Raw genomic sequence first — 23,850 nt, 5'->3', positions numbered from 1 at the left:
AAAATAAATATGTTGATATTCTATAAATATGTTAGAGAGTTAATAGTGTCCTATGTACTGCAACTATCCTTTCTACTAGAGATTTCTAACGATGTGGTAAGGGGAGAGGTTTTTCCGCCTAGATCTTCGGGTTTTTCTTTTTCTAAACACTTCTTGGAGTTTAGCTGTAGTTTGCTTGCTTTTCTCTTATTTTCATATTGCTCTTTATTTGTTCAGCTCTATATTGCTTAGGTTATTAGTTGATATGAAAACTGGTTAAGCATGTACACTAGACTAATCTTTAGTTTAGTATAAATTTTTTTTTTTATTTGTAAAACTTGTGTTTAAGGGTTCTAATCATATGCTGGGCTATTTTAGCATCTTTTTAGAGATACCACCTTTCATAACATGTTTAGATCATGAAAGAAGCAACATCAATTTTATAAGGCTTATAATTTATCGCACTTTTACTGTCTATTGTTTTCTTTTGCTGCTTAATTAAACTGAAGGATTAAGTTTTATTTATTTATTTTATCAGCTTATTAATATATTTGTATATATTCTTTTTTCTTAAAGACCCACTTCTTACATTGCACTATCAGGGAAGTTACTATGTGAAACCCAAAAGAAAAAGACTTTGAACTTTCTAAGAACTAGTCATTGCGGTCAAACATTTTTTACATTTCAAAATCTTAATTAATGGTTCGTTTGGATTGAGAGAGGAGGGAGAGTAGACTAGAATAATGTAGATTTGGCCTAAAATTAACCTATTTTCAATAAACTCTACTCTACTTTCCTCCACTCTCCCTCCTTCCTTCTTCAATCCAAACGAACCATAAAAGCTTTGCATGTAAGGGCGAACGAGAAATTTTAGTTTGAAAGCCAAGTTATGATACTAATATATTAGTTACGACAAGCCTACGCGCGCGCGCGCACACACACACACACATATATATATATAAATTAATTTTCTAAGAGAATTTATTATCTTATAAATTTTAATGAGAATATAAAAGTCGTGTACTTCTTAAAAAAAATAATGTAGTATCTCCTATCAAAATTATGCTTGATGATTTTTCACATAAAAAAATTAATTTTTAATCATCTCCGTAATGAAATTTTGAAGGTTTTCATTTTTATGGAACCAATGAAATCCATAGTTTTCAAAACCGGACCAGACCGGGAGGTCGGACCGTGAAAACCGGGAACCGGAATGAAAACCGATTTTTTAAGCCTAAAGAACCGGATTTTTTGTTAATTTCGTGAACCGCTAAAATTGGGGTTGGACTGCACGAACCGGTGAGAACCGTGCGGTCCAACCCCTTAGCAATTTTTTTTTTTTTTTTTAAAAACAACTTAACACAATTTTATTCTACTTAATTAAATTATCCATCTCTTACAAGGAATAAAAAAAATTATAATTAAAATTCTTCAAAGATATTCAACTTTACTTCAAAAATTAATCATAAATTTTAATGTTTTCATGGTTATTATTTTATTTTATTAACTTTCTTATTTAATTATTAAATATATGCTTGAAAATCATTAAATTTCCCTCACATATATAGATATATTGTCAATTTTGCTAGTTTTATAAATTTAATATCTATATTTAGGCTTTAATTAATTATTAAATTAATTATGACGTCATCATGGTTCGACCCCGGTTCGACCTCGGACCTCAAAAACCTTGAACCTCTCTCTTTTACGATTCAATGAACGGTCCGGGTCTGAAAACCTTGATGAAATCTTTTAGTTCAAGAATAATGCAAAACTTTAACGTACGCATACTAGAGCATGGTTTACAAAAAAAAAAAAAATTTGAAAGTGAGAAAAAAATATATCTTGTCTCTATAATTACTAGACTAATTGACCTTTTTTTTAAAAAAAAAAAATTTTATTTTAAGCGTGTAACAAATTAAGCCCTTAACTTATATTAAATCTCAAATATATTAGGTTAAAGATTAATTTGTTACTTTCTGAAACATCAAGATTAAATTTGTTACTTTCTAAAAAATTAAGGTTAAATTTATTACTTAGATACTACATAGTTTAATTTGTTAAACCTCTTAAATTATATGAGTTTAAATATAATGTCTTTTTCTTTTAAGAGCATCACTGAAATGACTCAAAATTTAAGGGGTCAACTTCAATTTTTATAAGCTATATATATATATATATATATATTTTAAATGTAGATAATATACATTCTTAAAATTTTGGAGTGGGTAGGGTGATGGCGCCCTACCCTTTTGCGTGGCTCTGCCACAGTTTCACAGAATAATTTAAATGTTGAAAGGAAAAGTTGACAATATAGATAATAAAATAATATTAATAATAACACAAACGATAATCAATAATAATGAAATAAATTGTAATCAAATCATAGAAAATAAAAAAGAAAAGAGAAGTATAGAATAGTTCATTATTTATATTTTTTTGAAATACATGTAGATGAAAAAGTATAATAAAATACGTATAATATTATTTAAAAATTGAAAATATATATTTAAGATGTCCTATCAAAATGGGCCATAGTAATCAAGTTTTTTTTTGTTGTGAGATAAAAGATAAGGATAATCATGACTTGGGAAGTATAGAATAGTGGAGTCAAGTCAAGTGGGCTAGATAAGCAAGAGCAGAGCCACCTAAAAAGATCAATTCGCTACATCATTTTCTGACTTTGACCTTTGTTTATTTATTAAAGATCTTTAGATCTCAACTTCAATCTCCTGTTTGGTCTCTTTCTTCTTTCATCAGACAGTTACCATTTGCTCCTTAAGCAGTCTTGTGTTATTAACCAAACAAATTTCCATTTCCAACTTCCAACTTCGGCGAAAATGGGTAATTACCCATAAGGATGAAACTATTCAGTTAGTTGGCCCGGTTTTAAAAGTAATTGGGAAACTAGCAACTCGAGCCTCAGAGGCTCGATTTTGGCCCTCTAAATCGAGCCTTTGAGGCTCGGTTTACGTGCTTTGACCATGTCTGATGTGGCAGAGTTGCCATCTGGCATTGACATGGAAATCGAGTCTCTTAGACTCGATTTCCACGTGTATTCCAACCGGAAATCGAGTCTTAGAGACTCGGTTTCCAATTGGGGTTTTTCAAAATTAACGTCTTCGTCTATTGCATTTGTCTCACTTTCACTCACACTCACGCTCACACCCTCTCACTCTCACACAAACCAGAGCGCTCTCACTCTCTCACCCTCAGTCTTACAGTTTCATTTCCCACACTCACAAAACTCTCTCATTTTCTCTCTATCTCTCACACGGCCTCTCACATTCACACACGCTCACACACACACACAGAACCTCGCCGGCGTCGACGAGCAGAGCCCAGCCCAGCCCAGCGACGACGCCGACGAGGCTGAGCCCAGCCATCGGCTCCTCTCCTCATCGATCTCTCTCTCCCTCACTAGGAGATCCTTTCTCCTTTTGTCCCTCTCTCTCATTACCACCCCCATACCCATTCATTTTTCCTCACCATACCCATACCCATACCCATTCCGATTTTGGTTGGTAAGTTATTTATATGATTTTTTGTTTTGATTAATGTGAAATTTTGGGTTTGGATTTGGATACTTAACATCTAGGTTATTTATTTAATTTTCAGTTTTGATTTTTGTGAAATTTGGGTTTGGATTTTGCGGTAGATACTTTATTTAATTTTTATTTTATGATTTTTATGAAATTTGGGTCTGGATTTGGTGAGTGCAGATGACATTGTTGCTTAGATAGTGCATATTGTTGCTGCCATCCTTAAGAGTTTCCAAATTTCTGCCTTCAGGTTAGATTGTTATTGCTGATTAGGATTATAGCTTTTACGAGAGAATTGTATATCTCATTAGGCCCATTTGCTTGTCTATTAGGAGCTTAGAACTTACAAGTTTATATGAAATAGTTATCTCATATATTTATGCTTGCGTACCATTACAAATTACTAAATTATATGCATATAAAAAAGCACTTAGTAGTTTGCTATTGAAGAAACAAATTACATAGTCTTTTTTCAGTTATGTATTTTGGTTGATTGGTTATGATTTAAGTTTTTCGGTTAGGAATGGTTTTGTTTAATTAGTTTAAATAGATGGATTAGATTTAGTTTTGATTAAGGGATTTTGGTTAGAAGTTTTGTTTACGTTAGCTGGCTTGGCATAAATTGGTTTTAGGTATCTAGAATCGATTTTGCATATTTGGGTGGCTTTGATTCGGTGAACAAAGCACATAGAACTTACGGCTTTAAGCTACGGGTGCTTTTGAACTCTAGGAACCAAATGCCTCTTTGAAAACAAAACCTAAACCCTATTCAATTATTGAGGGGGATTTAAACGCTGTTTTCCTTATAAAAGAGATAAGGAAATGTCACTAAATTACAAGATTCTTGGCCCATTTAAACTGATTCTAAAGCAGAATTGGACAACAATATCTCTAGAAAGTTTAGATGTTCAAACAAGCATATCTCATCCAATTTAGTCTGATTTAGAACTGGGTTCTAAGTTGGCTATGGAAAAGTCAACAAATTTTTTTCTTGGTCATTAATATTAGTATAAAACACAAATAATGTGTCACATCATATTATTTTTCAAGTATAAGCATGATTTGTCAATTATCACCAAAGTTGTATCAACACCACTTTAAATGCTATCTTTACTAGCGTTGTCAACTTGTCATTAGAATTTGGCTTATTAGCCACTTCTTTTTTGTTTCTTTTTTTATTTTTTTCTCCCCTTCTTATTTTTTTTGTTTTTGATCAGTCATTAGCTACTTCACAATTTGTCTACATCGGCATTCCTCTTTTACCAAACTTTTGCATAAGATTTCTCATTCCGAAGGGATAAAATAAAATAAAATAGAGAAAAGTCAAAATATCCTCCATTTAAGATTATGTCTTACTGCAATATCATATGGATCCAATCCACTTACGTGTGGCTTTGGACCATTATTCAATATAGGGAAAAAAATGGGAAGGTTATGAACACCTAAGTGTTCTCAATCCACACACTTTAAGTAAATTGCACTCAATATGGGCAAACTAGTATCTACGAGAGTAGAAAAATTTGTATGATGCATCTCCAAACAGCTGGTTTCCATTATAATAACAAATAAGAACTTTGAAAATGTAATAAAAAAATAAGTACTAATAGTTCAAATGCTCAACACAAAGTGACAATGACCTTAGTTAAGTAGTCCTTTGCCACAAAATCAATACGGTGGAATAAAAAAGAAAAAGTTCAACTTTTTGTGAAAACACAAAGAAAGGATGCAAGAATTTGGAAATATTATGGAGCATTAACTTTAAACAGACATTAATAATTCATATAAAAGGTGTTTCCAACCCTAAATTTTTTGTTAAAACGTTAATAAATACCCTTAAAATTTTGAAGAAATAACTTAATCAATGGCAATCAAAAAATATAAATCTACATGCACAACGAAAAACATATAACAAGCTGAAATTTTTTTCCCCATCAGAATATATGTAGCCTACACAAAACATAATCATACACCACAAAAAGACTATAGTATAGCTATCAGGTTGTGTTCCGCAGGTTGCCTTGGGGTTGTCATTATATGTATCTGATGAGCATGGGTTTTCCACCTTGCATTTTTTGAAGTATTACCAGTCTATTGCTAGTGATTTTTCTCCAATCAAATTAAGGTTTCCTCAAACAATAAGAAAAGAGAAGTCAGGTGTGGCATAAAGCCATTAAAAGCAGGAGGATAGTGAGGTTGTGGTTTCAAAACCCATTGGGTCGTGTATGACTTACCCATTTAAAAATAAATCAAAAATCAAAAATAAAAATAAAAAGGAAGAAGAAGATAAACAAAAGCCATTAAAAAAGGACCTTTATAGCACCATCTCAAGTCAGTAAACAGGAAGCTCCCTGCCCTCAATGAGCACAGCTTTTCCCTCTTCCTCTATATACACCATACCAACTACAAAGGACCTTCCTCTGTAGTTAGCCACCAAATCCAACAGTGATCTAGGTATACTGCCACAGACACAGGCACAGAGCAAAACAGAAAAGAGAGAAAACAATTCCTAGAACTGTAGAGTGGACCCAAAGATGGCACAAAACATCACTTCAATGCATGGAACACCAACAAGTGATAAAATGACATCTCTTGATCATACTTCCACCATAAGTATATACAACAAAGCTTTAATGAGCCTAAGAAGGATATGTTCAAGGGAACCCCAAATCACAAATATTTTGCCAAGGGAAAGCATTGCTCTAACTTTGCTGAAGAACCTCATGAGACGACCAAACCACAAAATTGTGGCTTACTACTGTCTCAAGCACTGTTTTATGTAATCTTCATCACATCACATCCTCTTATATTACCAAAATCATTCATAACATATTGCAAATTAGGAAAGGCATCATATAATTCATTCCTAGTTAGCTTCGACAAACCTGGCACTCTAGTGAAGTTCCCCTTCCAAATAAACCATAGGAAGCAAATAAGCTTACAAACTTCCACTTCAAATGGACAAAGCATTTTTCGTGCCCTTGAGACGGCATAACATCATTCGGTAATATATTTTATGTGATAATCATATTCAATAAGGATTATTGTATTTCTATTCTTTTTCTTTTCTTTTCTTTTTTTTTGTTGGGTGGGGTGGGCGGGAAGTGGAGAGATAAGTTATGTTAATTATTCTTGATGCTTCACCTTCAAGGAAAACTGATAAACAAAGGGAGACAAAATGTTTTATGGTTTGCAAAAGTCTTTGCTTGTGCAGGCAGAACAGATATGGCTAGGGTATTAGTATCTTTTAGCCAGAAAATGCATTTTTTATTGATAAGAAGAATTTTCAAATAGCCTAATCAGTAAAATCTATTGAGCAATAGTATATGAACAATAATATACCTCCCATGTACTAGAGCTATGCCCTCTTCAAGATTTCTAATAAGGTCTTATCATATACCAAAAATTTACTCAAGTACGTATTCAGCTTCCTAGGTCAGAGGTCTCTGAGATAAATTATGCAGAACATGCTCCTCTGGGTAACAAAGTCACAATGCCTATACATTACTGCATAAATGAACAGAGGATGCAGAAATTGAGTGATGACAAATTCTGCATCTTTTGAACCAAAAAGATGAAACTCGTAATTACAAGGCCGTGTCTCAATTATAAGTAGTAACCTTTCTGTGTCATAATGAATTTGTATAAACAGTTTTCATAATAGGAAAAAGCTGCTAATTATCACACTATTTAATAACCTTTAATTGGATTAATATATTGAAAATTCCACAATTGTATTATATATTTTATTTGTTCTTACTATGGACACCTATTTTTGTATTAATAGGATTTTTTTTATTGTCTAATCCATGAACTTATGTTTTATGTATACTTTTAAATGAGATAATAATTAAAGTCTAATAATTTTGATATTTAAAACACATAAAAAAAAAGTAATTAAGAAATTTACTTATTATGTGGTTGTCATGACATCAAACACAATTATTATGATGTCATTTTTTTTTTTGGAGAAGAATTATCATGTCAATTTGTAAGCATATGACATGATATTGATATAAAAAAAATTGTTTCTTTCATTCAAAAATTAATTTATTTAGTTGTTGATATGAAATCAATCAATACTATTTAATACATTAGTTTCTTTTTTCTTTTTCTTTTTTTATGTTCCTAAATTACCCTTTAATCTCATGTTTGATAGTAAGTTTATCAAAGCCCTTCATTGTATTGTGGTATTTGTAACTAAGCATTATTCTGTGTGTGATCTTCTTCTAAAAAATAAAAATAAATAAAAAAAACTGCGTGTGTTCAAAACTGTAACCTTAAAAATAAAATCCTAAGTCTAAAAAGCTTTGTGTTCATATTGGTCTCTTTTGGTTTAGTCTTTCATCTTTTACTGAATTCTCATTGTACAAATTGGCTTTAGTTGCTCTAACTCATACCTATATATTTAAGCATATTGTGTGTTCAATTTTGAAACTAACTGCTTATCATTCTTCTTCAGTATGGCTGCTGCAAATGCTGGACGCATTGACTATACATAGCCTGGATCCATTGACGACTCGGTGTTGTCACAGCAGGCGACGCATCGGTCCGAAGCTATTTGGAATGGGCGGGTAAAACACTCAACTAAATATTTACTTGTGCACATGCATTTAATCCATACAATGTACACGTATTTGCATATACTATATTAATCCATAACGAGATGTTATGTGCAGGATCCAGGGTCCATTACCTGCCGTAGTCGTAGTTCAGAGTTCTCCAAGCAACCTCCAATGGTGGACGACCGAGTGAGGAACATCATCACCACAGTTGGTTTGGAGGGACTCCTGTGGGTCCCGGGTAGTGAGATTGACAATGGCCTCATAACGGCCTTAATGGAGCGATGGCGGCCCGAGACTCACACCTTTCACATGCCACATGGTGAGGTGACCATCACATTGCAGGATGTGGAGGTTCTTCTCGGGCTTCCTGTTGATGGTGAGGCTATAACAGGGAGCACACAAAAAACTTGGGTGGATGTGTGCCGGGACTTCCTTGGCTTTCGACCTGTAACTCAAAACAACCATAAGCAACTTGATGGGCAGAGGATTCTCATCAACCGCCTTTTGGAGGAAGTTGCTAACCCATTGCCGCCTGATGCTGAAGAGGATCAGCTGCATAAGTACGCACGATGCTACATCCTAGCGCTATTGGGGGACACAATATTCATGGACAAATCCGGCGATAGGGTGCATCTAATGTGGGTGCAGCAGTTGGAAGACCTTCACAACCCACAGAGGTACAGTTGGGGAAGTGCTTGCCTTGCATGGTTGTATCGAGAGCTATGCAGGGCAAGCGAGGACACCAGTCAGATTGGTGGGTGCTTGCTGTTGCTCCAGTACTGGGCATGGGCCAGGTTCCCCTATTTGTGCCCGACAGTTGAGCGAGGCCCGCCAGTGGGTGCTTACGGTCCTCCAGTACGTGGTCCACTATCCCTGAAGTAAGTCTCTACCTCATACTGCTATAACATACTGTGGAGATGAATATTTATTTTATTAAAGAAATTAGGGGTTTTTAGATATTTGTACTCTGACTTAATCCTCTTTCTGAATAGAAAGCATGACATCCATATGATAGATCACCAATGCCTACTCCACTTCTAGTGGGACATGAGAATTGGACTCCTTGGGATTTTACTAGTAAGCCCAAACTAAATAACTAAACTCAAAATAAGACTATTAGGACAACCCATCTCTAAAAACCAAAAAATTATACATTGGTCATAACACCTAAAATTAAAATGATATTAGCTTGCTACTTGCGTCATTCTCTCCTGGTAGAGAAAACTTGCCCTCGAGTTTTAAAGTGTTGAAGTAAGAGAAATCTTGGTTTCTTGAAGTACATCCTTGACTTAAAATAAAATGATCAAATTTAAATTTCCTTTTATTTCTTCATCTTAAGTAGCAATGATGATAATGATACACTCACTAATCCACTTAAACCATTCAACTTTTCAATATGACAAAATCAATATCTTGAAAAAGTTAGTGCAGGCAACAGAACCTTTCTTTCATATGCAACATGAACTGGGAATAAGACGCTTCGGCCTCCATATTCTTTGCCTTTCCCTTGCGTTTTTTATACTCTTGTTTCTTCAATTTCAACTTCATTAGCAGCTTCCACCTCTTTAGAGTCTTTGTTTCATTAAAAGATCTTCTTCAGTTGCAACTTTGACTATATTGAGAATGGCAATTGAGACTAATTTCCAAACTTCCAATCCTTGAACAAATGGCATGATGCAGGCAAAGGAAAGCCAATCTCAGTTTTATATTTTATTTGATTGTGCCAGGGGAAATTTTGTAATTTCCTAAATTCTAGACATGGGCTGTACTAATAGTCCATTAGGTCTTATTTTGGGTTTTATTTAAGTCTAGTTATTTAGTTGGGCTTAGTAGCAAAAGCCCAAGGAGTTCAAGTGACTGGGTCTTAAGAAATCCTATTTCAACTAGGAAAAGGTATTAGACTTCTATTTAAAGGGTTCTAATGCTTTCTACTGGGGGAGGAAAAATATATTTTCAGACTTAAGAGCTAAGAAGCTTTGTCTACAGTTACAGACGGTTACGGTTCGTGTGATGCCAAGGAATTTATCTTTTCTTTATTTTTCTGTTCACAGCCACCCAAATCTTGATTTTTCTCCTTTGTTTCATCCCAATCATGAACTACACAGAAACATTGGGGTCCAATAACACTTATCATTCTGGATTGATCATTACCAACTCCACAATCATGTAACTTGATTTTATTTATTGATTTTAAAGGCTTCTAGCAATTTTTTATGTCAACATAACAACATTTGAAACCGAGGTCCAATGTAGTTGATTATGTTAATCTACTATAATTTTGTGACTCTCAATATAGCTGGTTTGTGCTTTGTCTTTTAAAAGGGCCGTTTCTTATTCCAGTGATATTATTAATTAGTTTAATATCTTTAAGATTATCTCAGTAGTTATATGTGATTACATTATCTTAGTTTTAACAGACTCATAAGTTTTATATTGATATTGATATTATTAATTAGTTTAATATCTTAGTTTTAACATCCAATTAACATTAATTGCTACGTTTCAGCTTTTAGTATTATATTCATATTTAATATATGTGATTACATTATAGTTTTAAGATTATCTCAGTACTTATTGATCCATTCTTCTTGATTGTAGGTGGTTGTGGGTCCCAAACAAGAAAAATAGGCCCGCCCACATTTTCAGGGACAGGTATCACGAGCAACTAGCTTCCATGTTGCCAGACCAGGTATGAAAATGCCTTATTTTACGCTTTTACGAACATCCATATAGGTTTTGTGAACTTTGAAATATAAACATTGTTCCCTAATGTGTTGTGTACTTTTTTTTGGCTATTGTAGGTGGTGTGGCAGCCATATGAAGCTCATTTTGACGACCTCCCGCCGTGGTGTGTTGCAGGGAGGGCCGTATGGATGGCAACGGTGCCGCTTGTATGTTTCCACCTAGTAGAGAAACATACACCGGATCGTGTTGTTCGTCAATTCGGGATGATCCAAGAAATTCCCGAAGCTGTTAACACTGACAGAGTGCTTCATGGCATTGATTTGAGGGGGAAGATCGGTGTTAATTGGATGCAGAAACATGCTGTGCATATCCTTGAGTGGGGTAATCACTTTTATCGGCGTTGTGAAGCAGTGCTTGGTGATATGCCTCCAGAGCACGAGTACCACGACTGGTTCAAAAGGGTGACTCGGAGGTTCATCGATAGGCCTGGTGCTGTAGTGACTCTGCTGGTAACTTCTCTATTTCTAACCCAAGTTACCGTGTTTCTTACCATGAAACCACTGTTTAGAGAGCATGATGTTTGTTACTACATTTTTTGCTTAGCACTTCATCTCCCTTTAATTTGCAATTTTTAGTAGCATAACCAACATTTATTTTATTATCAATTCGCATTGTTGATTTCGTATTGCAGGTCTAATATGTGTGGTCTTTTCATGTGCAGATTGAAGGATACGTCCGTTTGTTGAGGCGTCATCCAGTGGGCACGGAGGACCACAATGACATTACTGAGGTGCTGACGGCAGTGCAGGCGATGACACGTGTCCAAACTCCTATCCCTGAGGCCCCGATTGAGGAGGCAGCTATGCCTACCGGCCCAAGCACGAGCACAGCTCCGGCCGGATGTCAATCCCGTCCGCCTGTTGCTACCCCTCAGCTTCTCCCTACCCCCGATCCCTCTGCATCCACCCCACATGCATCCGCCAGCCCCACCATCCCTTCATCCACCCCACATCCATCCCCTACCGTCACCATCCCTTCACCCAACCCACATTCAGCTCCTACGCCCACCATCCCTTCACCTAGCCCACATCCAGCCCCTACGCCCACCATCCCTTCACCCACCCCCCATCCATCTCCTTGCCCCACCATCCCTCCACCCACCCCACTTCCTTGTTCTGGCTCTGACGTCCGTCCACCCACCCCACAGTCATTTCTTCAGCTGTCACCCATTCCATCCTTTGACCTGGGTACCCCACCTGACATGCAGCAGGAGCCACCCTCCCATAGTTCGTTTAGTACCCCTTCTTCAGCCATTGACCCACCCCATGTTCAGGCTGAGCAGGCGGTTGGGTTACCTACAGAGGCTGAAGGTCGGCCTAAACGCATATCAAAGGCACCTCCGTGTGGGACAGGGGGGCACAAACATGGACACAATGTTGGGCCCGAGGCATCTGACGAAGGACATGCAAGACCTCCTCCTCATTATACGAGACGGCGTAAGATTCAAAAAAGGTATCTGAAAGCTTAATGTGAAACAACACACTTTATTCCATTATTATTTCTCTTTTCACATTTCAATAAGATTATTTTTGTTTTCAATATGGTTTGAACGTACATTATTGGAACTAGGTGAATGCCTCAAATAAGGACATTAGCTGGAGGTAGATATTCCAACAAGGATATGGTTCTTAAATGTGACAATGGAGGTAACCCAACATGTGTTGGTTGTTAAATGCTTTTGTTGCAATTTTATTCCTTGCATCATTTGTTATTTTAATCTACATATAATTTTATTCTGAAGATGATTGTTTTAGCGACGAGTTTGAAGAAGATGAAGAAACAATGTTTCTTGTTAAGGCGAGATCACGGAAAAGAATTAGGAATTTGGATAGTGTGATGACTGAAATAAATTCAGATGATGCAAGAGAGAAAAATTATGAGTCAAGGAATGGTAATGTGTGTACTGGAAGCAAGGAGAGATGCAGTCCAATAAATGTGAATGTAGCTTCTTTTCTCTATGCCTTTTTCATAGTAGACCTATATGTATCTTCATATTCCAATTCCATTGAAGGAATTAGTTCTTTTAGTTTTTTTCTTCATTCACTGCATAGTATTCATAATTATTGTCGTAAACAGGGTAATGGAGAAGATCGCTTAAAATGCCATCAGTGTATGAAGAAAAAGTTTGTTGTTGTTCCTTGCACTAAGTGTAAGAAGAAAATGTATTGCATCCAGTGTATCAAGCAATGGTATGGTATTCCTTGTACATTCAACTTTTCTGCTGAGATGTTCTTTTTTCCCCCTGTTTTAATTCATCATTCTTGCTCTTTGTGTGTGTATAGGTACCCCCACTTAGAAGAAGAAGAAGTTTCGATGCTTTGCCCATTTTGCCGTAGAAACTGCAACTGTAATGTGTGCTTGCACTCAAGTGGGATGATTAAGGTTTTGTCTTTGATTTTATTTAATTTTTTTATCTCACTGCTGTAAATTTCTTCAAATGCTTGCTCTGATTAGATTTTTAACCTTTCTAACCTTCAGACTTCAAAGAGGGACCAACCATTAAATCATATATGAAACATGAATTGTATTAAGAGGAGGAGGTGCTAGTTGAGGTAGAGCTCATTGGCTTTGGACAATTTAATTTTAAACGATAACCATCTCTCCACTACTGTTTTTGTTATTATTTGTCTTAACTTTTATCCTTTTGTTTTTAACTATTTATTTAATAAGGACTCTTTGAAAATCAAAAGTTGAGACAACCCAATTCTACTCTCTTTCTAAAATCAGTATAGATAAACTGTGTTAGAGTGACTTGTTTTCTCTTTCAATGTAGGTCTAGAAATAGGTGGCGAGATGGACCTGGCTGCTGGCATTCAGGTGGCGCAGTTGGCCCTTAAGCATCGCCAAAATAAAAAATAGCAACAAAGGATTATTGTATTTGCTGGAAGGTGTTTACAGTCATGCTTCATTATGTTTTTTCATTTTTTTTTTCTGGCTCTTACATTTTCATCGTTTCATATCTTGTGGTTTCAGTCCTATCAAACAAGAGAAAAAGACATTGGAGTCTATTGGAAGAAAGTTAAAAAAGAACAGTGTAGCACTTGATATTGTAAATTTCGGTGAAGAAGATGATGCGAAGACAGAGAAGCTGGATGCACTTCTTGCTGCCGTTAACAACAATGACACTAGCCACATTGTACATGTTCCACCTGGCCCTAATGCTCTTTCTGATGTACTTATAAGGTTGGGATTTAATTTGTTCCCTATTTTATAGATTAAAGTTTTGATTTTATAATTTATTTTTTATGATTTAAACTCTAAATTTCCTTTATCCAATGGTAGTACACCCATCTTCACTGGGGATGGGGAAGGTGGAAGTGGTTTTGCAGCAGCAGCAGCTGCAGCTGCAGCTGGTGGAGTCACTGGTTTTGAGTTTGGTGTGGATCCCAACCTGGATCCTGAACTGGCTCTTGCTCTGAGAGTTTCAATGGAAGAAGAGAGGGCGAGGCAAGAAGCAGCTGCTAAAAAGGCTGCAGAGGAGACTTCTAAACAAGAAAAAGAAGAGGGACAGCCATCTGGAACACAGGATGCAACAATGACTGAGCATGCAAGTGTTGGAACTTCTGAAGCTGACAATAAAACAACTGATTTAATGGTTGGTGCCATTTTCTGCTCATGATGTGTTCTGCTGATACACTTTTTATTAAAGCACATTCATGTTTCATATATTCTGAATTGTAGACATTGCTTACGGAAAATATTTGTGGTAGGGAAATCATATTCTGAAATTGAAGTACAACAAACCATTTGTTATAATGATGAGCGTATCTTTTGGTAAGAAACTATTATTCTTTATGAAATTCTATAATTCTATGAGGTGCTAATTGCAATGTTTGTTTTAAATGCTTTTTTTATTGGCCTTGGAGCAGCAATCATTGTGCAACTTCAATTGTAGACCTTCATCGAAGCTGCCCAACATGTTCTTATGAACTCTGTCTCAGTTGCTGTGAAGAAATTCGAAAGGAAAGTCTTACAAGCCGTGGCAAAATGAAGTTTCAATACATCAACAAGGGCTATGACTACATGCATGGTGGAGATCCTCTACCCGAATCATGTCTTTTAAAAACTTGTAAGGAACATGTTAAGTCCTTTATCAAATGGAGTGCCAATGGTGATGGAAGTGTTACTTGTGCTCCAAAGGAAATTGGTGGGTGTGGTGAATGTGTATTGGAGCTCAGGCGTATCCTTCCACTGGGGTGGATTTCAAGTTTAGAAATCAAAGCAGGAAATTTATTGGAGATGTTTAGAGCTCAACCTACAAATTTTAAGCATAAATGTACTCGAAAGAGCATGAAGATTTTCCGAAGAGCAGCTTCTAGAGTAGATTGTGATGACAATGACTTGTACTGTCCATCTTCAAGGGACAGTCTTCTAGAAGAAGAGCGTTTGCACTTCCAACAGTGTTGGACTAAAGGTGAACCAGTTATTGTTCGTGATGTTCTTGAACAGACAGCTGGTTTAAGCTGGGAGCCAATGGTCATCTGGCGTGCGTTATGTGAAAGTGTGGATTTGGATATCAGCTCAAAAATGTCAGAAATGAAGGCCATTGATTGCCTGGCTGGTTGTGAGGTTTAGTTACCTTTCCCCTTTCTGCACTTCTATATTTCTCAGCCAAAGACTGTCTGTCAGTATTACTTGTTTGATTTCATGTGTTAAATCATATAATCTTCTTTTCTTTTTCCATGTAGTAATTGTAGGATTTTTTTGGTTTTATAGTTCTTGAGTGTGGAATTTATTCTTTGTCTTTTGTTTTGTTCTAACATACATCTCTCTCTCTCTCTCTCTCTCTCTCGCACACACACACACACACACCCCAATCACACAAGCACCCATTATACCACTTTCTTATGTTTTCAAAATCCATTATTTTCTGGACTTTTAATTGAAACATTATTTTTTTTGCTCAAATATATTATTATCCTACTAGGTTATGCCTGCTCAATTTTGTACTTCCAATGTTGATTTTGTTAAAATATGCAGGTGGAGATTAAGACCCGTGAATTTTTTCAAGGCTATATGGAAGGTAGAACATACTATAACTTTTGGCCTGAGATGCTTAAACTAAAGGACTGGCCCCCCTCTAACAAGTTCGAGGATTTTTTGCCCCATCATTGTGATGAATTTATCCGTGCATTGCCATTTCAAGAGTACACAGATCCTAGGTCAGGCCTCCTTAACTTAGCTGTCAAGTTGCCTCCTGGTGTGTTGAAACCAGACCTGGGTCCAAAAACATATATCGGATATGGGCTCGCAAAGGAGCTTGGAAGAGGGGACTCTGTCACTAAGCTTCATTGTGATATGTCAGATGCGGTATGTTATAACAATATGACTTGTAGCACGTGACATTGCATTTCAAACTGTCATAGACTTTGGGATATAAAAAGTGCAATTTAGTTATATTTTGGAGTCAAGGAACAGTTTTTGTTGGCTTTTTGCGCATGCACAAATATTTTCAAAACTATCAATATTTTTTCCTGCTAATTTTTTTCCTTTTAACAATTTCAAATGTGGTTATTGAAATTAATATTTAGAATTCTTTTTTAAAATATATAGAAACTCTGTTATAAGGCTTGCTTAGCTGTAACTGTGTGTAAACAGAGTAACTTAAAATGGAATGTTAAATGCAGTGTATTTGGTGAAGACTGTAAGCATTGGTCAATTTTGATTTAAAACTTCCTAACAATGTCTGAACATGTGAATATTGGGCTCTTATAAACATTATAGATGTGAATAATCATTTTGCAAGTGTCCTTTTTGGCCATGTAGTCAATAATTTTGTATTCTTTTAAGTTAATGGTCCAAATTGTGTTATTTGATAATTGTTTATACTCTACAATTGCTACATGTGATAAAATACAATTTCCTTATAGAAATGGGATGTGGAAAAATTTTTCCTTTTTTTTTTTTTTTTTTTGGTACTATGAAAGCAACGTTGTTACATGTTTTTTCCAATGTTGATTAATGCAGGTGAATATTTTGACACATACAGCAGAAGTAGTGTTGAGTGACAAGCAGCGCTCAGCAATTGCAACCTTAAAAGAAAGGCATAGGGCCCAAGATTGGAAGGAGCGTCTAGATCGAGAGGAGTTAAGTTGTCCAACTGAAAAACTTGTTCATAGCAACGGTGAGGACATGGAGGTCCTAGAAATTGCAGATATGAGCAAGCATCCATCTGATTTTGATGGTAAAATTGAGATGTCAAAAAGTGACATAGAAGGGGCTACTTGTCCTGGTTTCTCCATAGAACAAGAAACAGAAGAAACAGGCAGTGCTTTATGGGACATTTTTCGGAGGGAAGATGTTCCTCAATTAGAGGCATATCTTAGAAAGCATGCAAACGAATTTAGGCACACCTATTGTTCACCTGTCACTCAACAGGTAACTTATTAGCAAGTTAAGCTTCTGATTAGCCATGTCTCATGTGCAGTCTCTGATAGATAATGCTTTTTTAGGTTGTCCACCCAATTCATGACCAATCCTTTTATTTAACTTTGGAGCACAAAAGGAAGCTAAAGGAAGAATTTGGTGAGTATGATAAAAATGCAATAATATTTTAGTGATACCCTTGCATGATTATTTACACAATTACTTCACTTTTGTAGGTGTTGAACCGTGGACCTTTGTGCAAAGGCTTGGGGAAGCAGTATTTATACCTGCTGGATGCCCGCACCAAGTTAGGAATCTCAAGGTAATAAAAGAATACTAGTACTAGTAATAATAATTGGAAAAGTTCACCTTCTCACATAGCCTTGCATTTTCAGCTGCTAGGACTTTTTCCTGAAGAAAAATTAGAAAAAAGAACATATACTAGTCAGCAACAACTGAAGAATTCTGTTAAGAAAAAACTTATGGTGCTGCAATATTTCAGTGCCAGGAACTCAACAAAAAAAAAAAAAAAAACAGGGAAACTTCTTTCTACGCAACTTGAAATCACCTTGTTGGGCCTACATATCAATCAATTTAAAACTTTACCTTTTCCTTTAGTTGCTCAATTTGTTCCTTGAAAACCTGAGGCTGAAAGTATAGACCAAGATAAAGCATGTTAAACTACCATTTAGTAAAATATCATGAAAGCCAAGTTAGGGATTTTATAATTAACCTTTCTAGCTCTAATGCTGCTTACGCTCCTCTCTAACTGTTCTTCTATCTGTTGGAGTTCTTCAAGGGAGCATGTTCCTAGACCTTGTCCTACGAGTCTCCTGAGGTGTATATATCTCACAGACTACTGTATGACTCTTTGTAGGTGGGGATTCAATCACATGCAGTGGATATTAGTGCAGCTACTTGAACGTGAGAGGTAGGGTCCAAGGAAACTGATGAAAAGGCTGATGAGGTTCTAAAGTGGGATATTTTGGATTGTTGGACGCCAGAAAATCACTACGGATGGACTGAATCTGAGTGTTAAACATGTTGGGTTTAGACCATCGGTAATGATTTTGTGGAGTCCAACAATCCAGAATATTCCACTTTAGAACCTCATCAGCCTTTTCATCAGTTTCCTTGGACCCTACCTCTCACGTTCAAGTAGCTGCACTAATGTTGGAGCTAATCTGAATGAAGGTTTTGAAACCTTAATTGAATAAAAAGGTATGCTTGTTTCCCAAATATTGCAACCTTGAATTAGCATAACGAGATTTTTATCAGAAAAACAAACTCAATTTATATTTATACAGCCGTAGCTTCAAAATTTTTGTAGGCTTTTAATGTGGGTGGCTGATAAATGTACCTTCATTTTAACTGAAGGAGATTCAGCTAAGGCTCTTGCAGTAAGTTGTTGTGTCACTGTGCAGAGTTTTTTAGCATTAAAGTTACCTCTATTGGGTTTCACTTTGTATGATTTTCGACTTTATTCATTGTATTACAGTTGTCATGAGGTCTATATGGACAGGTGCTACGATCTTTTAGAGCTCAAGGGGAAGGAAATTGCAGTTTTGGATGATAAAAACGGGCAAATTCATCTCCGCGGACTATCTCAGGTCCCTGTGAAGTCGATGTCTGAATTCTATGAGATATTTTCTTGTGGGATTCAGAGGAGGAAAATCGCGCACACCGGGCTTAACGATGTCTCTAGTAGGAGCCATGGGGTGCTAGTGATTGCCGTTTCTACTCCTTATGGTGATGGCTCTGAGGCTGTTGTTACTGGGAAGCTGAACCTTATAGACTTGGCAGGTTATTTCCTCTTTTAAGTTGTGCAATTACAGGGTCATAGCTCAACTGTACGTAAGACTAAAAGAGGGGTTTATTTCTGGTCTTTCCCAAATTTTGATTTGTGTAATTCTGCCTGTAATTTAAACAGGTAATGAAGATAATAGAAGGACCTGCAATGAAGGAATTCGTCTCCTAGAGAGTGCCAAGATCAACCAGTCTTTGTTTGCATTGTCCAATGTGATTTATGCACTGAATAATAACAAAGGTCTGGCCGATGCTTGCTTGGAGGTAAGAATCTGAAATTGTAAGATGCGCCTTGTACTAACACCTCATTTACATATAGTTATTAACATTTCAGACATTGAGTAGATAGCTGAAAAACGATGTCTTTTTTCCCCTCTTATAAATTTCAGGCTGCTCTGGAGGCACCAAGGGTTCTGAACTTAAAAAGTAGTGAACATTTCTCTGGACCATATGGTGTGGACATTGGAACCATTTTCTGTTTCTTAAACTTAAAGTGTCTTAAAATAAATAGCTTCATTAAGGATGTTCTTTTCTGCTTCTTGCAGGGGAGGATGTTGTCTTCATTGCCAATGATTGGCACACTGCTCTTCTTCCATGCTACCTAAAAACAAAGTACAAATCAAGGGTACTCTATAAAAATGCCAAGGTAAGGTGTCCTTGCGCTGATCTGGGTTACCTACAGAATTGTGGTCAACTTGGGAATTTCTATTTGTTAGGATCTAACACAGCTTCACAAATGATGGCAGGTTGCTTTTTGCATTCATAACATAGCTTAACAGGGACCGTGGACCTTCGAAGACTTTTCACTTCTCAATTTGCCTGATCAATTCAAGAGTTCTTTTGACTTTTTTGATGGGTAAGATCTTTTGGAGCTATTCATATTTCCATTTGAACAATGACTTTCAAATTGATAGGAATTTGATGAACAATTCCTCTTGCTAAGTATTATAAGTATTTCTATTGTGCAGCTATGAGAAGCCAGTGAAAGGAAGGAAAATCAATTGGATGAAGGAAAGTTGGGGTGCCTACCACGAACCTTCTTGGAATGAATCTTAAAATTTTGTATGTGATAGTGGTTGCATCAAAGATGGTTGTTGTTGCTGTTCTGAAACTTGCAACCATTGGCAACGACAGATGCAAACTTTGAACTACATTTGTAGATTCTTTACCCAAAAAAAGAAAAAAAGATTTGTAAACAAATAAAATAAATGGAATGTTAAATTACTAACTTGGTTTCAAACTATTTGGGCTAAATTTAATTTAACACTCAACTACTATTTGTATAATTGTATCAATAAATTTTTTTTTAGAAATACTATTTGTATCAATTTAATCACTCAGCCGTGGCAAAATCAAGCCAATGTCATCATTAGGTGTGAATTTTTTTAGTAACTTTAATAAAATGGCCACCCTCCAAAAAAAAAAATAATAATAATAAAATGGCCAAATTAAAGAGATTTTGGTTTTTATAAATTTGTCACAGTTTTAGTTTTAGTTGGGTCTTGTTAACAGATGCCCTTAGATTATTTGTTACCAAATCATTTTTAAGGACAAAAAGTTAGTTAATTTTTTTTTTATCAAATGCTTTTAAAAATAGTTCCTAAACCTATACTTTTAGAGCATCGTAAATTTTTCAAGCCATTTAATAGTATCAATTTTGTCCCTCGACTTTCAAATCAATTTCCCCAACTATTAGTTGTATCAATAGTGTTGTTCATACACTTTTAAAACCAATTTCTAAGAATAAAATTAACTTCATTTAAATGTTGAAAGTCGAAATTAGCACATTTATATTAACATTGATATAGTTTTAAAGTTATATATATACACACTATTTGTCAAAATAATGGGGAAGAATAACGTTTTAGTTAAGGTAAGTAATATTCCTATATGAATGCACTCAATTGTAAATTTGCAGCTGTTTTTTAACTATATTTTTTTTTGAAAAGTAATGATATTTTAGCAAGGGAATAGACTATTACATGCACAAGGAGTGCCTTAGGAGTGCCTTTTTGTTAATAAGAGATGGTTTGAAAACAGTTTGAATACATTTTTATCTAATGTTTCATATTGTTTACAATCTTACAATTGAAGAAGTGTAATTAGTGGTTGACATTGATAAAAATATCGATATCACCAAGATAACTCCATCAACAAGAGTTGCTCTCCATAATGACAGTTATGTGCTTCATTTAATCTTGCCAAGCAAAGTTGATGGGTCAACCTCATGAAAGTTGAAACGGTTCCAGATTCCACATATGACATGATTGGCGGTCTTGACTAGCAAATTAAAGAGATAAAGGAGGTTTGCCTCGTGTACCCTTTTGAATACATTTTTATCTAATGTTTCATATTGTTTACAATCTTACAATGGAACGGAAATATGTTGTTGACATTGATAAAAATATCGATATCACCAAGATAACTCCATCAACAAGAGTTGCTCTCTCCATAATGACAGTTATGTGCTTCATTTAATCTTGCCAAGCAAAGTTCATCCATTGGTCAACCTCATGAAAGTTGAAAAGGTTCCAGATTCCACATATGACATGATTGCCGGTCTTGACCAGCAAATTAAAGAGATAAAGGAGGTTTGCCTCGTGTACCCTTTTGAATACATTTTTATCTAATGTTTCATATTGTTTACAATCTTACAATTGAACGGAAATATGTTGTTGACATTGATAAAAATATCGATATCACCAAGATAACTCCATCAACAAGAGTTGCTCTCCATAATGACAGTTATGTGCTTCATTTAATCTTGCCAAGCAAAGTTGATCCATTGGTCAACCTCATGAAAGTTGAAAAGGTTCCAGATTCCACATATGACATGATTGGCGGTCTTGACCAGCAAATTAAAGAGATAAAGGAGGTTTGCCTCGTGTACCCTTTTACTTTCTGCATTTAAACTGGTAGTGGCAATGGTGACAGTGAAGTGCAGCGGACTATGCTGGAGCTTCTCAACCAGCTGGATGGATTTGAAGCATCAAATAAAATAAAGGTATCGTGTGTGTTTTCATTATGCAGATTGGGTTGTTTAGTTTTTGGTACTTTTCTTTATTGTGACCTCAACTATTTAAACAGATTCATCTCTTATTGTAAGTATTTGGCAAGCATGTCAAAATAGGCTTCATTCTTGTAAAGATTGCCAGTATTTTATTCAATTTAAACAATCTCAACTCTTTTCGATGGATTTGGACAGAATGATAAGTATTGTCTTGTTAATTCCATAACGACCTATTGCACTGGGCTATTAAAGTCTTCAGAAGTGAAAGATTGTGTGTTTTCTCTGTGCATAATCATATTATCCCTTCTTCCTTTTTTCGTTTATTTTGTTTGCTGCAGGCTGTGTGCACAGAATCTGGGATGTTTGCTCTGAGGGAGAGGAGGGTTGATGTAACACAAGAAGATTTTGAGATGGTAGTGGCAAAGGTAATGAAGAAGGAGACCGAGAAAAACATGTCATTGCGGAAGCTATGGAAGTAGTGTGTCTCCATGTTAATGTTTTGTTTCACTCCACCACCCTGAATATAATTGATCCGTGGCTTTGTTCTTCACACACAGCTAACAGCTCTGTTCTTTGTATGGATATAAAAGCCACATGGGGGTGCCCACACTTTGTTGAAGTTTTTTAAATACCACTGGCATCTCTGTTTATTTTGTTAAATATTCTTATTGTGATACATTTTTATGTAATATGTGTTTTACTTCAAGTATCTGACAAGAATGTCCGTAGACAATGACTGTCAATCTGTTATCAATCTATTGGTTAGACGACCAGAATGATAATTAAAAATCTGTGCTTAGTGGACAAGCACATGTGGCTTAGTTTTCTGGGCATGTGTAGCTGTAGCATGAGACATAGCACTCAGGGATCAATCCTACCATGTAGTGGTTGTAAATGAGCTAATTAGAGTTAGAACTTCAATTATATTCAAAATAAAATTAAAAGAACAAGTTTGAACTTTTAATATTCCACTCAATTTTCTTGCTTATAGTTTGTGCATTACAATGTGATATGAAATTATACTGAATGTGTGCTTTTTGTGTATTGTTGGATTGTGAAGACATGAGATGTTGATTTTCTTTTCTTTTTCTTTTTTTTTGGATTTACAGGGTTGGGTTACTTAGATGTTGGCAGTTGAAAACAAATAAACCAGATTGTATAATTTTATTTTGTTCATTTCAGTTATATTTTTGGATTTACTTTACTCTTCGATGTTGGCGGTTTAGTAAAAAATTACCTGAAATTAGTTCTCAAATGGGGTAATAACAAAAAATTGAAAAAAAAAAATCCCAGTAGAAATGGGGTTACCATAAATGGAAATCGAGTCTAAGACTCGGTTTCTACTTATAGAAATCGAGTATCTTATACTCGGTTTCCATAAATGGAAATCGAGTCTCTAAGACTCGATTTCCATTTATGGAAACCGAGTATAAGATACTCGAGTTCCACTGGGAATTTTTTTTTCTTTTTTGGCCGCAGGTCACCAAATTGGGGCAAAATTAAAAAGGAAAAAAAATTCCCAGTAGAACTCGAGTATTTTATACTCGGTTTCCATAAATGGAAATCGAGTCTTAGAGACTCGATTTCTATTTATGGAAATCGAGTATAAGATACTCGAGTTCCACTGGGAAATTTTTTTTTTTTTTTGCCGCAGGTGCATGGACCAGAATTAATTTTCTCCCCTGCAGCAAATTTTCCAGGGTCCAGAACACATCAAACAACTACATACGCTGTGATACGCGAACGGAGCATACATTAAAGTTCTACAACCAGATTAAAACAGTAACTATTCAATAAAATTATTGTTCGACAAAAAGTCTTAGCACACAATGGCAGTTCA

The 23,850-nt window shown here is 35.6% G+C and overlaps 3 protein-coding genes and 3 long non-coding RNA genes across 6 annotated transcripts; 5 read left to right on the top strand and 1 right to left on the bottom strand.

The window, feature by feature from the left end:
- Positions 1-10,892: 10,892 nt before the first annotated feature.
- LOC126716623 (vegetative cell wall protein gp1-like) lies at positions 10,893-12,477 on the top strand. Its single transcript, XM_050417537.1, has 3 exons — positions 10,893-11,277; positions 11,490-12,280; positions 12,398-12,477. Exons 1-3 carry the CDS (start codon positions 10,957-10,959, stop codon positions 12,399-12,401), a joined length of 1,116 nt encoding a protein of 371 aa, XP_050273494.1. The 5' UTR covers positions 10,893-10,956; the 3' UTR covers positions 12,402-12,477.
- A 91-nt stretch (positions 12,478-12,568) lies between these two features.
- LOC126716511 (lysine-specific demethylase JMJ29-like) lies at positions 12,569-18,131 on the top strand. Its single transcript, XM_050417330.1, has 14 exons — positions 12,569-12,769; positions 12,905-13,017; positions 13,111-13,210; positions 13,307-13,325; positions 13,602-13,653; positions 13,802-14,011; positions 14,111-14,423; positions 14,478-14,602; positions 14,698-15,397; positions 15,809-16,138; positions 16,796-17,206; positions 17,281-17,353; positions 17,431-17,516; positions 18,072-18,131. Exons 1-14 carry the CDS (start codon positions 12,611-12,613, stop codon positions 18,114-18,116), a joined length of 2,736 nt encoding a protein of 911 aa, XP_050273287.1. The 5' UTR covers positions 12,569-12,610; the 3' UTR covers positions 18,117-18,131.
- On the bottom strand, positions 17,564-18,064 carry LOC126716632 (uncharacterized). Its single transcript, XR_007652195.1, has 3 exons — positions 17,928-18,064; positions 17,801-17,842; positions 17,564-17,605 (listed from the first exon to the last, which is right to left on the bottom strand). It is a non-coding gene; the product is annotated as an uncharacterized LOC126716632 (long non-coding RNA).
- A 567-nt stretch (positions 18,132-18,698) lies between the features above and the next one.
- On the top strand, positions 18,699-19,349 carry LOC126716510 (kinesin-like protein KIN-10B). Its single transcript, XM_050417329.1, has 3 exons — positions 18,699-18,997; positions 19,125-19,264; positions 19,335-19,349. Exons 1-3 carry the CDS (start codon positions 18,709-18,711, stop codon positions 19,347-19,349), a joined length of 444 nt encoding a protein of 147 aa, XP_050273286.1. The 5' UTR covers positions 18,699-18,708.
- Positions 19,350-19,389: 40 nt separating this feature from the next.
- Positions 19,390-19,785, top strand: LOC126716630 (uncharacterized). Its single transcript, XR_007652193.1, has 3 exons — positions 19,390-19,453; positions 19,546-19,646; positions 19,747-19,785. It is a non-coding gene; the product is annotated as an uncharacterized LOC126716630 (long non-coding RNA).
- On the top strand, positions 19,785-20,228 carry LOC126716627 (uncharacterized). The gene is made up of 2 exons (XR_007652187.1): positions 19,785-19,856; positions 19,969-20,228. It is a non-coding gene; the product is annotated as an uncharacterized LOC126716627 (long non-coding RNA).
- The last annotated feature ends 3,622 nt before the right edge of the window (positions 20,229-23,850 follow it).

Source organism: Quercus robur, chromosome 3 (genome assembly GCF_932294415.1).
Source record: "Quercus robur chromosome 3, dhQueRobu3.1, whole genome shotgun sequence".
Lineage (NCBI taxonomy): Eukaryota > Viridiplantae > Streptophyta > Magnoliopsida > Fagales > Fagaceae > Quercus > Quercus robur.
This window is presented reverse-complemented; position numbering and strand designations above follow the sequence as displayed.

What these genes read in the sequence shown, in the direction of transcription:
- LOC126716623 (XM_050417537.1), top strand. Translation starts at nt 10,957, where the DNA reads ATGGCAACGGTGCCGCTTGTATGTTTCCACCTAGTAGAGAAACATACA. An exon ending in GTGCTGTAGTGACTCTGCTG is followed by an intron (nt 11,278 to 11,489) that starts GTAACTTCTCTA and finishes TTTCATGTGCAG; the next exon opens with ATTGAAGGATACGTCCGTTT.
- LOC126716511 (XM_050417330.1), top strand. Translation starts at nt 12,611, where the DNA reads ATGTTTCTTGTTAAGGCGAGATCACGGAAAAGAATTAGGAATTTGGAT. An exon ending in GCTGGCATTCAGGTGGCGCA is followed by an intron (nt 13,654 to 13,801) that starts GTTGGCCCTTAA and finishes TTGTGGTTTCAG; the next exon opens with TCCTATCAAACAAGAGAAAA. An exon ending in ATTGCCTGGCTGGTTGTGAG is followed by an intron (nt 15,398 to 15,808) that starts GTTTAGTTACCT and finishes TAAAATATGCAG; the next exon opens with GTGGAGATTAAGACCCGTGA.
- LOC126716510 (XM_050417329.1), top strand. Translation starts at nt 18,709, where the DNA reads ATGGACAGGTGCTACGATCTTTTAGAGCTCAAGGGGAAGGAAATTGCA. An exon ending in GAACCTTATAGACTTGGCAG is followed by an intron (nt 18,998 to 19,124) that starts GTTATTTCCTCT and finishes TAATTTAAACAG; the next exon opens with GTAATGAAGATAATAGAAGG.